The sequence below is a fragment of the Mandrillus leucophaeus genome, unplaced genomic scaffold, assembly GCF_000951045.1.
Source record: "Mandrillus leucophaeus isolate KB7577 unplaced genomic scaffold, Mleu.le_1.0 Scaffold193, whole genome shotgun sequence".
Lineage (NCBI taxonomy): Eukaryota > Metazoa > Chordata > Mammalia > Primates > Cercopithecidae > Mandrillus > Mandrillus leucophaeus.
Window position 1 is genome coordinate 506,095 of NW_012101954.1, and position 14,205 is coordinate 520,299.

The 14,205-nt window shown below is 45.8% G+C and overlaps 1 protein-coding gene across 1 annotated transcript in view; it reads right to left on the reverse strand.

Annotated features, from left to right (window-relative positions):
• Window positions 1-14,205, reverse strand: part of CRTC3 (CREB regulated transcription coactivator 3) — a 113,053-nt gene that overhangs the window by 12,468 nt on the left and 86,380 nt on the right. The window contains exons 8-10 of the mRNA XM_011978374.1: window positions 11,137-11,222; window positions 8,594-8,643; window positions 2,377-2,594 (exon numbers count right to left, since the gene is read on the reverse strand). Coding sequence (XP_011833764.1) covers window positions 2,377-2,594; window positions 8,594-8,643; window positions 11,137-11,222 — 354 coding nt within the window. The remainder of the gene's footprint in view (window positions 1-2,376; window positions 2,595-8,593; window positions 8,644-11,136; window positions 11,223-14,205) is intronic.

Genomic DNA, 14,205 nt, shown 5'->3' on the forward strand with positions numbered 1-14,205 from the left:
CCGAGGCGGGCGGATCACGAGGTCAGGAGATCGAGACCATCCTGGCTAACACAGTGAAACCCCGTCTCTACTAAAAAAAAATACAAAAAAATTAGCCGGGCGTGGTGGCGGGCACCTGTAGTCCCAGCTACTGGGGAGGCTGAGGCAGGAGAATGGCGTGAACCCAGGAGGCGGAGCTTGCCGTGAGCCGAGATCACACCACTGCACTCCAGCCTGGGTGACAGAGCAAGACTCCATCTCAAAAAGAAAAAATAATAATAAAAAAATACAGAAACCTGACATCGGTTCTAACATGTTCTGGAAATAATGCTTTTTTGAGAAGACAACCAGTGACTAAACATAAGATCTTCAGCTAGAAGCAAAGTGTCAAAGGCTGCATTAGAAAACGCCAGCTTCCCTGAGGCCCAGCGGAGCTATGTGCTGATGCTGCTTCACTTCTGGGACCCTAGATATCTTCCTACATCGAGGATTCACCAAGAACGTGAATTGCCCACACTCTGAATCTGGGCATAAAGGTTTTGAGAGCTTCTCCTATGAAGCAAATGTGTAAATATCAAAACCAAGACTCAGTCGATGAAAAACTTGCTACTATTAAGGATACTAAAATGACCCAAAAAACCCAAAAAACAAAAATAAAGGTGTTCTCTGAAATCAATTCTTCAAACCTAAGATTGTGTTGCACCATGGCAGCATCACTGCAATCATTAGAGAAACTTCCAGGTGACCCACCTGAAGGGGACCACTCTCATTTGGGTGGTGAATTCTGATTTGCATGGATGAATCTCAGAGTGAAGGGCAGCAAACACTCCTTTCACCTGGAGACCGTCACTCAGCATCCCTTCCAAACGAAATGCTCCACAACACAATTCTGGGTAGGAGTGTTACGGCCAGGGGCTGTACTGCACCACTGGGAGTAAGAGGATTATCACCTGCCCTAGACATTGACAAGAGTATGTTGCTGGTGGCTCACGCCTGTAGGCCAAGGCAGGTGGATCACTTGAAGTCAGGAGTTCGAGACCCCATCTCTACTAAAAATACAAAAAATTAACTGGGCATGGCGGCATGCGCCTGTAGTCCCAGCTACTAGGGAGGCTGAGGCAGGAGAATTGCTTGAATCTGGGAGGCGGAGGTTGCAGTGAGCCAAGATCATGCCACTGCACTCTAGCCTGGGACACAGAGCAAGACTACGTCTCAAAAAAAAAAAAAAAAATTATCGTCTTTTTAGAATTCATGTAGATGACTTCACTTGCTATATTTTTAAAGGTAGGAACATGTCTATGATAAAGCCCTACATAAATCTACCACTCACCAGTCCACAAAGAGGTCAGTGGTCCAGCTGGCTCAGATAATAATTAGAGCTACAGCTGTGAACTGAGCTTTTACAAATTCATGCAGAAAGAAAGCTCAAGCATCTCTTAAACATCTTTGAAATCTGTGTGTACCAAGCATTTTAAGGAGTTCACAGAAAATACAGAAACTGTCATGCCTGTAATCCCAGCACTTTGGGAGGCCAAGGTGGGTGGAGGTGAGCCTGGTCAACATGGTGAAACCCTGTCTCTACTAAAAATACAAAAACAATTAGCTGGGCATCGTGGCACATGCCTGTAATCCCAGCTACTCTGGAGGCTGAGGCAGGAGAATTGCTTGAACCCGGGAAGTGGAGGCTGCAGCGAGCTGAGATCTTGTCATTGCACTCTAGCCTGGGTGACAGAGTGAGACCCCGTCTCAAAAAAAAAAAAAAAAAAAAAAAAAAAAAAAAAAAAGAGTGTCAGGCTTCAAACAAATGTAGTCATAATTTCAATATGGACAAGCAAACCCACAGAGTAACACCCAAGTCTCGTTCTGGGTAGTATCTTTATATAGCTAATGCTGCATCTTTAACTGGAACTGTGAGTGATTTCCACTTAATACACAGATATTAAGTAGAAATATTTTCATCATATCCGCTGTAAATTTTCTAAAATGCAAAATATTGCCTTTAGAAATCTAATGGAAAATGGGAGGAATCCAGAGAGATGGCCTCTAAATTATAAACTGTCATATGTTGATGAGAGCCACTAACACTGTTCAGCCAACGCAGAGTGGATGCTTATTTCTTGGCTCCCATGTCTTATTCCCCAAGTCCCTGGATAGAGGAGCGAGTGAGGATGATAGGGAATGAGGTTCAGCAGATAGGGAATGGTTTCAACTCATGAACCCAGGAGAAACAGAAACGTCCAAGAAAAATGTCCGCGGGGTCAGGAGATACAACAAGGTACATTATCGTCTCTAACTGAGATGCAGTCATTCTCATTCAGTGATTCACTGAACACGCCACATGGGTGGGGACCACCTATGATGAAGCCACCAGGTCACTGCTAAGCAGGAGATACTCACCAGAGGAGCTTCTTATACCCAGGTGGGTCACAGCAGCTGGGATGTTGTTCACACTATTCCCCACACTCATACTCCCGAAGAGGTGGTCGGTGGTGTCCAGGGAGGCTGGCAGGGGCGTGGAGTAGTGGAGGTTGGTTAGATCTGGCAATGACCCTCCAGTGTTCAGGGTCCCCAAAAAGGGTGAGAGGCCTAGGTTTTGACCATTATGTGGAAAAGCACTGAAAAAAGAAAGATTAAGAATGACTTTCTACAATGTATTTGGCTGTTGGGAAACCAAACATGGCCGAAACCTTTTCCTTGTCAAATAAGAGCATTGGCTACGAAACACGGAGGTCCTGGTGTGGCCTCTCTCATTCTGAGAACACGGGTGCTCAGCTTAACCTCTCCGAAACACACTTCCTCACCGACTACCAGTGCCCACATTACAGGAATACTAGATTAGGGTCTAGAATAGTCAAGACCAGATTAGATTATAATGCAGAAGTATTCTGAAAATTATAAACCACTCTACAAAATGTGAAGCACTGCTCTCTCTTTATGTAGTTCTTTTTGCTAGATTTCTAAGTTATCTTTGCTACCAGAAAAAGTATCTCTGAGTAACTAGCTACCTTCCAATATACCTTCCAAGATATATTTTTTAAATTACAGTCTTCATAAACTATAAAGTGACAAAGAGATGTTGCCACTCATTCATCACAATCTGTGGGCTGGGCACTGTGTGGCAGGCAGCGGGCCGCGTACTGCTGGCACCATGATGAACAAGCAGGCGAGTATGTCCGGGGTCAGGCCTGCTCCTGAAATGTACAGGCCTGGAGCAAGAGTATAAAAGGAGGTCTGCATACCATGTGTTTCGATTTTTAAAACTTATAAATCAAATGAACAAACCCTTACATGAACTTTGTTCTGTGTCTATCCTGACAAATTATACCTCATAATAGCCTGCAAGGCCAGATTTACATGTAGAAATCTCAGACTTCTTGGAGTTCTGTGCCAGAATGCACAGGGAGAGGCAGCCTGGCCCTCAGTCCACGCCCCCTTCTCTTCCCCCAGTCCTGTTCCGCACTGCAGTGCAGGCACATGGCTATCCCAGCCTATGCGGCCAAGCTCTGTCCACACCTCGCTGACTTTCTAGCCACCCCCTAGGCCTAGCGGGTGTACAATGGTGGTATGTTCCCTTTGGGAATGAAGCCCTCTCAAGTGCGGGGCCCAGGGAGGGGCCTGCTAGCCAGGTCTGAAAGGACTTTGTTCTTGCAGTTCACAGATGGGCAGGAGAGACAGCCTGGGAAAGCAAGTAACTGCAACGTGGCAGGAATCGCGCTGTGCTGGGTTTGAGAAGAGATGCGTGTAACCAGTGGGTACAAGTGGCACCGGGAGCACAAAAGCAGGAGTTGTCCATGTCAGGATGGGCTGTAGAGGGGACGGGTTTGCCATGGCCCTGACACAGTGTGTGCATGGAACTGCGAGTAGCTGGGCATGGCCAGGTGTCAAGTGTCAGGGCAGAGTGTGGGGAGGGAGGGCAGCAGATGGGGAGGGAGAGGCAGGAGGGAGAAGATGTGCTGTTCTCAGGAGTCTGGATCAGGGACTGTGGAAAGAGAGAGGCCAGGTTAAGTTGGAGAATGGCATTTCAGAAATGTCACTGTGGTTCCAGTGTGGAGGATGGCCTCAGGGAGCAGAAAGAAAGGCAGGGAGAACCAATTAGAAGGACCACCTGCAGTGGTCCAGGGGTGACCTAGGAAAAGAGCAGTGAGGGTGAAGCAGAGGAGAATGCAGGAGAAGGTGCCACCAGCCAGGAGCAGAGGGAAGTTATGAATCCCACTGAGGACACTTCATTCCCTCCTGCACGCATCAGCAGAGCACCTCCCAGGGGCCAGTCGCTGGCATCTGGGCTTCAAGAGACTGAGCCATAAGGAACATAACTGGCAACATAATACAATTCAGTAGTGCAGTGATAGCGCCTGGAGGGAGGCCATATGGAGGGAAGCCCAGCCGACCTGAGGAGGCTTCCTTGGAGGACACCTGAGCTGAGTTTAAAGGCTAAATAATTCAGGTGATCTAGTCAGGAAAAAGATTTCAGGCAAGTTCACAGCATGGGCAAAAGCAGGGAGGTGTGAGACCACACGGTGTGCCCTCAGAACTGTGAGGATTCAGACCACGGGAGGGTTGAGTTTAGGAGGGCTGGTTAGTGGTGGAGATGGAACTGGAAAAGCAGGCAGAGAGCACCCGAGGCTGGGGCTGATGAGAGGATGACACGATGCCAGTGGAAGGCTGGAAGCGGGGTGGGCAGTGTCGGGCAGAGAGGTATCAGCTTTTCGTAGGACAGCATAGCTAACAGACTTGGGGAAGGGGTCCTGAGGTGCAAGGAGCAGACCTGGAGGTGGAGAGGCACACTGTGACGCTGCTGAACGGTCCAGCAGGAGGCCACGAGCATAGGGACAGAGAGGCAGGTGGACTCTACAGGGAAGTAGAACTCAAGAACAACTCTGGGGCCTTTGGCCTGGGGACTGGTGGAGCCCCCCACTGAGACAGGGGACACTGAAGATGTGAGCAGACTGGGAATGAGAGCAGGGGTATGGATGAGATCATGAATTCTGTTTTGGCTTTGAGTTTTTGCTGACTAGGAAGACATGCAGGGATGCAGCAGGGATATTTCTCATTTATGTACAGGAGGCAACTGACATTCTCAAGGTTCCATTGAACAGCAGATGTGGAAGCCAGGGCATGGTGGGTCGAGGATCGGTAAGCAGTAAGGAACACTCGAGAGTACATATGCTTTCAAAAAGCATGACTGAGAATTCTGGAAATGAGGGAAAGTTAATTAGCAGAGAAAAGCCTCCGCAAATCCAGTAGAGGGAGGACCAGGGAGTGGTAAAGTGGCCAGCATGATTAAGAGGGACCCCTGTGTCCCTAGGACTAGAGGAGGGTGGTGTCAGGGGAATCAGTGGCAGAAGAGAGATGAGCACGCACTCCTGCCAGCCTCGCCTCACTTTTCTTGGTAAAAGTATGACTGGGCGAACTGTGGAGTCTTGGAAAGAAATGAGGCAGCAGGAGAGGTGTCCAACCAGATGGTGAGGAAGAAGGATCGTTTTGGTTGTAGAAAAACTGAATATAAATTTTGTCTTTTTATTTTGTGTTTTTTTGAGACAGAGTCTTGCTGTGTCGCCTAGGCTAGAGGGCAGTGGTGCGATCTTGGCTCACTGCAACCTCTGCCTCCCAGGTTCAAACAATTCTCCTGCCTTAGCCTCCAGAGTAGCTGGGATTACAGGCGTGCACTACCATACCCAGCAAATTTTTGTATTTTTAGTAGAGACAAATTTTTATATTTGCCACGTTGGCCAGGCTGGTCTCGAACTCCTGACCTCAAGTGATCGGCCTGCCTCAGTCTCCCAAAGTGCTGGGATTACAGGCATGAGCCACCGCGTCCGGCCTGAATTTTGTCTCTTAGATGGCTGGAAGTATGGAACTGTTTATAGGGTTAAAGGTCAAGGACTAGAAAAATAAAACTGACATCTCAGAGCCCTCAACGTGAGAGCAGATGGGCTTTCTGACTGAGAAGAAAGATCCAAGGGTGATCAGGTGGGAGTGAAGGCAGAGAGAGCAGGGGCGCGGCAGGGAGAAGCGTCCAACGGCACAGAGCAAGGATGGAAAAAATGTGACCACTGTGAACCAGGTCATTAGTAATGTTCACACAGTTCCTCTGCAACTGGGAGAAATACAGGTGGGTTCCTTTCCAAATATAGTTACTACCTAACGGAGTCACCACTGACCTAAGGAAAGTAATGCGCCCCCGGGTTCAAGACCCTCTAACAACTCCCATCTTCTCTGCGCAGATCCAAGCAATACAAGCCTCCTTGAGCTCCAGGCCCACTCCTGCCTTGGGGTCTTTGCATTTGCTGTTCCTGCTGCCTGAAGCCCTCTCCGCGTCGCCTCACACTATCAGAAAGGTTTCCTCAATGACCGCCGGTGGCTGCCTATCCACCTGCCACGGTTGTGTCTCCTTCAGTGCATTCATCCACACCCGACTTTTGCCGTGCTTTGCTTATTTGTTTCTGCCCATCTTGCTCTACTAGATTATTAGCTCCTCAAAAGCAGGAACTTGATCTGTTTTGTTCATTGTTTTACCCAGTGCCAAGAATTAGGGGGTCAATAAATATCTGCATGACTAGGAGTCACTGAATGGAATTCTGTCTGTAACATAAGAGCAAGAAAGCAACTTTCTCTACCTAAAAAACACCTGCTTTAAAACTCTCCGAGTTGGCCAGGCATGGTGGCTCACCTGTAATCCCAGTGCTTTGGGAGGCCAAGGCAAGTGATCCTTTGAGAGGATCACTTGAGGCCAGGAGTTCAAGACCGACCTGGCCAACATAGCAAGACCCTATCTGTAAAAACAAAACAGGCTGGGCGTGGTGGCTCATGCCTGTAATCCTAGCACTTTGGGAGGCCGAGGTGGGTGGATCAGCTGAGGTCACGAGTTCAAGACCAGCCTGGCCAATATGATGAAACCCTGTCTCTATACTATAAATAAAAAAATTAGCTGGGTATGGTGGTGCACGTCTGTAATTACAGTTACTTGGGAGGCTGAGGTAGGAGAATCACTTGAACCTGGGAGGCAGAGGTTGCAGTGAGCCAAGAGCGTGCCACTGCACTCCAGCCTGAGTGACAGAGCGATACTCCATCTCAAAAAAATAAATAAATACAAACAAACAAAATTAAAAAAACAAAAAAACAACCTCTTGAGGGCTAAAGTACTACAGCCCAATTCTATAATGTAGGCTTTCAGAGCCTGAAGGTTATCTGATGGTTAAGTCAAAATTGATTCTTGAGGAAAATATATATATATATATTTTTCAAATTTCCATTTTACCAGGAAGCCCCTGAACCGGACTAGGTTGAGGGAGACTCCCTTGAGGAAAATCTTGCCCCTTCCATGGGAGTGTCCTGCGCCCCTCGGCAGCCCGTCTTTTGTTGGGCATGTGTCCTGGCAGGCTTTCCCACTTTCTGAAGCGAACATCAACCCGTGGCGCAGCTCAGCAGATTACCTGAGTTTATGTTTAACCTGCCAAAAAGAATGTCTGAGCTCCAGGTACTCAATAGGGAGTGCGTTGAATGCGCTGCTGTGAAATACTCACAGGAAGCTCTGTTGGGGGAAATCATATTCAATGATTGCTTGAAGTGGATTTAGTTCACCCACTGACCCACTGGTGATTGTATGTACTAAGTCAAATCATGCAAGAATCCCATTTCCAAACCACATTATTTTGGCCCTGCAGCCTTGCTGGTTCTGAAATGGCTTCGGTTCCAAGTGGTGGGACTGCTCTCACGGACGCTATGATAAACATCCCCAGGAAGCCTTCTTGGGGCTGTCTCAGGACACAGCCCATCGAGTTCCAAGGGGTCCTCTCTGTGCAACTCCCCAGCAGCTGTCTGTACCATCCCACGGAGCACACCAGCCAGCCCTCCCAAGGCAGTTTCTGTTAAGGCAAGGGCCTCATTATCTCTTTCATCTCCTCGTTCTCTTTTAGACTCAACTTCCTCATGAACTTCCTTTTTCATTTGCTTGTACTATATATATTTTTGTAAGTTGTCTCAAACCTTTTAGGGAGTGAAGTTGCATACTATTAAATCCACTAACAAATTGCTTCATAGAAACTTTTTTGTATTGCATATGGAAAATATATTCATCTTCCATTTATGTTTTTAAATTGTAGTAAAATATACCATAAAATTTACCACTTTAACCATTTCTATGTGTACAGTTCAGTGACATTAAGTACACTCACAGAAACTCTCTTAATTAACTTCTGTGCCACCCAGCTGCCAGGTGAACTGCTGCTTCCCTTTTCCAATGGCCAAGATGCCACCGATGCCCACAGCCTGCCACAGCTCGAGGCTGGTAGGCTCCTCTCGATTCCCGCACATTTCTGCTTCTGACGCTGCTTCTACCCGGAGAGTTGTGTATTTACCAAGAGTCAGTTGTGTGATTCTCAAACATACTTATGTCAGTTTTTTTGTTATTATAGTTACGTAATTTAATTACTTTAAACAGATGAAATATGAGTATCAAAAGAGAGTGGCTGTTTTTATGAAAATGCAGTTGACTTTCAATTTATACATAGCAAGTTACGTTTCTGAGAGTTCTGTAACAAAGCAGTGGGACTTGCCTTTTGGGAAAAACCTTCAAGATAGTCCCTGAAACACGAACAGAAAGAATATTACTTACTTGCCACCTCCAACATCACAGGATCGAGGGCGTCCTGACAGGGATTGAATCTGAGAAGAGACAACGAAAGCTGGGTTTACTTACTGTAAAGCCAAATTCAAGTTTTTGAAAAGTGTCTTCGTAAGGATCTTGAGGCTCTATTGGGTGCAAGTGAGAGTTCGCGTGTCAGCAGCGTCCTCACAGAGCAGCCTTTTGGGTTTTGGCAAGACTTTTTTAAACTCAAACTTCCAGGCCTAAGGGAGGCATAATATTAATATATTTTCTTAATTTGATGCCTTATCAATTTACCTTCTGGATTAATATTAAAAGACCAATGTTTTACACATAGAGCTTTTTATGGAGTTTTGCTTGTTGTCTAGGCTGGAGTGCAGTGGTGTGATCTTGGCTAACTGCAACCTCTGCTTCCTGGGTCCAAGCGATTCTCCTGCCTCAGCCTTCCGAGTAGCTGGGACTACAGGCATATTTGCATTCAAGATACAAAGGAGAAAGGGGCTAGTGGCAGCTGGATATGTTCCTTTTATCTGAAAACCAAAGTTTCCTAGAAGCTTTCCAATGGGCTTTCTCCTAAGTCTCAATAACTATGCTGGTCACACCGCCTACTCTGTCTGTGAGGTGAGGCTGAGAAGTGGCGTCTGCCTTTATGGTCTGCAACAGATTATAGGGAGTATTTGCCATATCAAGAAGTTGATTATTTTCAATTTCAAAAGTACAGGCCATATTAGTTATTTAACCCAGTCTGTGATTCCATTCTTTCCTTTTTATTTTTTTGAGACAGAGTGTCACTCTGTTGCCCAGGCTGGAATGCAGTGGCGCGATCAACTTCTGCTTCCAGGGTTCAAACAATTCTCATGCCTCAGCCTCCCAAGTAGCTCAGATTATAGGCACCTACCACTGCGCCTGGCTGATTTTTGTATTTTTAGTAGAGATGGGGTTTCACCATGTTGGCCAGGCTGGTCTCAAACTCCTGACCTCAGTTGATGCACCCCTCTCAGCTTGGATTACAGGTGTGAGCCACTGCACCCATCCTTTATGATTCTTTTTTTTTTTTTTGAGATGGAGTCTCGCTCTTGTTGCCCAGGTTGGAGTGCAATGGCATGATCTGGGCTCACCACAACCCCCGCCTCCCAGGTTCAAGCGATTCTCCTTCCTCAGCCTCTGGAGCAGCTAGGATTACAGGCATGCACCATGACAGCAGCTAATTTGTTTTATTTATTTTTAGTAGAGACGGGGTTTCACCATGTTGGCCAGGCTGGTCTCAAACTCCCAACCTCAGGTGATCCACCCGCCTCAGCCTCCCAAAGTGCTGGGATTACAGGCGTCAGTCACTGCGTCTGGCCGACGTAGAGCTTTTAAATAAACATTTCTTTTCCAATTGGCTTGAGATGAAATGAAATACATAAAAGAACAAAACAGGGTGAAAAAAGAAATGAATGTCAGAAGAAAATAAAATATTTCAACTAGAATATAAGCTCCAGATGGACAGGAATGAGTACTACAAATCCACAAGAACCAAGGGAGGTGAACATCTCTTTCCAGAGACCAGTCCCTGGTACTCAGGGAGGAGGGCATACCACTGCCCTCTTTGGTGGAGAAGATGTAGTTGTCCCTGATAAAAGCCTCCACAACCACATGTGCCTCTCACAGGAAAAGACATAGTGTGGTTGCTTCTCCTGTGTTTAAATATGTGAATTTTAAGTCATATCTCTTTTTTACTTCCCAAATGATTAAACATCAAATACATCTTGCTTTTACAAAAAACCTTTTAAGACAACTGTAATGCTAATGGTGACTCTGGTAGACTTGGCAGAAGAAAATGGAACTGGGCCAAAGGGATCCTAAATAGGTGGGGATAGTTAAGTACACAGGCAATACAAGCAATTGCAATAGAGTATCCTTAAGGGCTGGAACAGATTAACTGTTTTCTTTCAAAGTCAACACAGCTTCCCTCTGGGAAGAAAGGCCAAGACAAGAACCGTGGGACCTCCCTTTCTTCTACAGTGGGTTAGGTGTACAGAGAGCCGAGGTGGAGGTCAGCTAGCACAATTTTAGATACAAATGCTCAAAAGCACATGGAAATCATAGTAAAACAGATGACTTGTCAACTGACTTGGAGGACTCAGGTCAAATGCCCTTGATTTAAAAAGGGCTGTCTGGTATACCAGTAATTCTGAACAGAAGCTGGAGACTGGTATAAAGTGCTGGCTAAAAAACAGAAAAATCTGCCGATGACTTACAACGAGGTTTCAGACCTTTTCGCAAAACAAATAAGATATGGGGGACTTAGGAGGTTTTTTTTTTTTTTTTTAAATAAGTCAATTCATATGAAAATTAGGAAGCCAAGAGATCAATGTACTAATTCATTGACACCAGTGTGATAATTTTTACTTGAAATGTCATTCCCTTGTATATTCTTATCTCTGTCCTCAGACAAATCTTCTCCTTTTCCCCTAGTTCCTCTTGTTTTCACCTCTGCAAGATTTTTCGATGACTTCAAAGTATAAACATTCAGTGACAACAAACATAGCTGAGTACTGTTCACCCACCTCCTTGGTCTCCCACAGTTGTTTTGGCAGTGGCTTCGGAACATTTAACAGATTCTCTTCTTTCAATGGGCCAGGGAAAGATGCTACTAAAGAAAAAAAAAAAAAAAAGCAGCAGAGTCATTGCATGAGAAGGCAGGAATCCGGGCCGGGCATGGTAGCTCACGCCTATAATCCTAGCACTTTATGGTGCCAAGGCAGGAGGATCGCTTGAGCCCAGGAATTTGAGACAAGCCTGGGGAACATAGTGAGACCCTGTCTCTACAAAAAATTTAAAAATTAGCTGGGTGTGGCGGCTCACACCTGTAGTCCCAGCTACTCAGGAGGCTGAGGTGGGAGGTCTGCTTGAGCCTGAGAGGCTGAGGCTGCACTAAACCATGACTGTGCCACTGCACTCCAGGCTGGGCAACAGAACAAGAGCCTGTCTCAAAAAAACATAAACAACAACAAAAAAAGAAAGCATCCATCCTACCTACCTTTGACTGAACAAATTATCTTTGTAAAAACTGATTTAACAAATAAAAATGACTTAGTCATGGACTGTGTACTAGGGAAGGCACTTTGGGCACTATCGTGGGAACTGCAGAAATGAGTAAGACACGGATTCAACCTTTCACGAATTTGTAATCTAGTCAGTGGATAAGGGCAACTCATAAATAACCATCACTGAAGGAAGAAACGAGTGGAAGCCCGAGAGAGCTGAGGGTACGATGCTCCTGAGAGGTGAACTGCAGACGGGGAAGAGGCCAGGAGGGTTTTGGAGATGGGCACTGGGGGGAGCCCTTTAGAGACACAGGAGAAGGGAATTCCAAGAGAGGGGAAGGTAAGAGTAGAGTAACTCTTTTCAACTGGAGTGTAGGCTGAGTCAAGGGGATGGTAGGAAGTAAAATATAGACGACTGAGGCCAGGGCAGGGAGGGCTCTGCAGGCTTGGCAAAGGAGAGAACAGAAGAAGAGGGATGAGGAGAGAGCCTGCAACAAAGATGAAATGGCGAAAGTATGGAGAAGAGGAGTATTAGCTGGAAGACATGGTGGCAGTGAAGCTCTTTGGTTGTGGGATGGAAGTGGGGGACAAAGAGGAACCAACAACCCAGAGGATCTGAGGCTGGGCAGCTGCTGGACCGCTGTTGGCTCTTTAATGCTATGAAACAACCTGTATAAAGGGACCCTTCCAGGGCTTTCCGCTTTAACTCTCTCAGTCGTGCCAGGTAAAACAAGAATGCTGGGTCACAGAACAAGTAAATACTTTTTGTTCTCAGTAAGAGACCAGAAAACAAGGACCAGCCTTCAGGAGTTAAGTGATCTGATGTCAGGAAGGGGATTCCAAGTTAGGGACATCGGTGACTACTCAGAACCAGGAATGCTGTTGAGTTCCAGTGGCCACAGAAGCGCCAGTGTGACTGTCATGACTATCCTGTCTCAGCCCCACAAAAGATGGCCAAGTACCCAAGAATAATGGACCCCAGAAAGAAGTCACACGAAACAGGGCCCAAACTTTCCTAGTAAATATTGAGAAAAGAGTTTGAAACAAAAACTCTAAAATAAGTTTATCTTGTATTTAATAAAACTGAGGATACAAATGCAATTGTGACTTCTAAAATGACTTAAGTATGGGTAGGGGTCTAACTTATTCGACAGCATGGTAAGGGGAGGATACAATGCCCTTCAGGCAACCTGCCCAATACCACCAGGACAGCATTTCTGCTACACCAGGCCAGGCTTGGTCAATGTCCCCAGATGTCTCTCTTAATCCCGATATTCACATCACTCTCTTTTGAAGAGCATATTTTGTCAACACCTTTGTTGATTTTCTTCAAATGTTATCTGACTTAATCATTAATATAAACTGCTTCAGAAATGTAAGTTCCATGAGGGCAGAGCCTTGGTTTTCTTCTCTACTGGTGGGTGCTTAAAACAGTGTCTGGTAAATGCTGACGCCACAGGTGGCTCTCAGCAAACTAGGAAACAAGGAAAATGGGCTTTGAGGGCCTTCATAAACCAATACAATGAGAGGTCAAGAATAAAATTTGCCCAGAAAGGCTGGGTGTGGTAGCTCATGCCTGCAATCTCAGCACTTTGGGAAGCGGAAGTGGGCAGATCATCTAAGGTCAGTTGTTCGAGACCAGCCTGGCCAACGCGGTGAAACTCCTTCTCTACTAAAAACACACACAAAAAATGAGCCAGGCGTGGTGGCGGGCATCTGTAGTCCCAGCTACTCGGGAGGCTGAGGCAAGAGAATCGCTTGAACCCAGGAGGCGGAGGTTGCAGTGAGCCGAGGTAACGCCACTGCACTCCAGCCTGGTGACAGAGCGAGACTCCGTCTCCAAAAAAAAAAAAAAAAATTGCCCTGAAAGGTACTGTCAGATGCTGGGAAAAGTTTGAAGGACTGAGTGAGGTGGCATCACACAGCTCAAGGCTACTTCTCCAAAGAGGTTGGTTGTAAGAACACGGTTGGGGCAGACTCCAGTGCCTTAATGGGGACTGTTTTCTTAGAGTTCATTGCTTTTAGTCCCTTTTCATATCCAAGATTTGTCAGGAATTCTTCGAAGCATTGAAGGAATGCAATCAATCTTGAAGCCATTTACTAATTTTTGTTCTAATGGATTAGATGTTTATTGATGTTTTAACTTTTTGTGATTTTATTCATGGCCTAAAAGAGCTTGCCCAGAAAAGGAGCATGCAGGATGATGACAGAGAGCTGTGCCTCTTGCAAGATGCTCCTCATTTATCAGGCCCCCCATGAGTCTCACCTCTGTGACATATAAACCTAATTTAGTTGTTTATTTTTAGATTGTAAAAATTAAATTCCAGATTATAAAGATTTAGAGAAAAGAAAACAATGCCTGGTACTAAGTGAATAAATGAACTGTGTTGGACCCTCATTTGTCAATGGCTTTGAGTGTCATTTCCATAGATCTCCAACACTGTTTTATTTGGCTTTACGAAACTTAGCATCTTGTGTAAGGTTTGCATTTTCATTTCACAACCAATATGCATTTTCCTGGCATTGTTTATTTATATCTGTCAACGAAGGCTTTCTAAATGGGCAGAGACTACTGGAATAACTAATTGT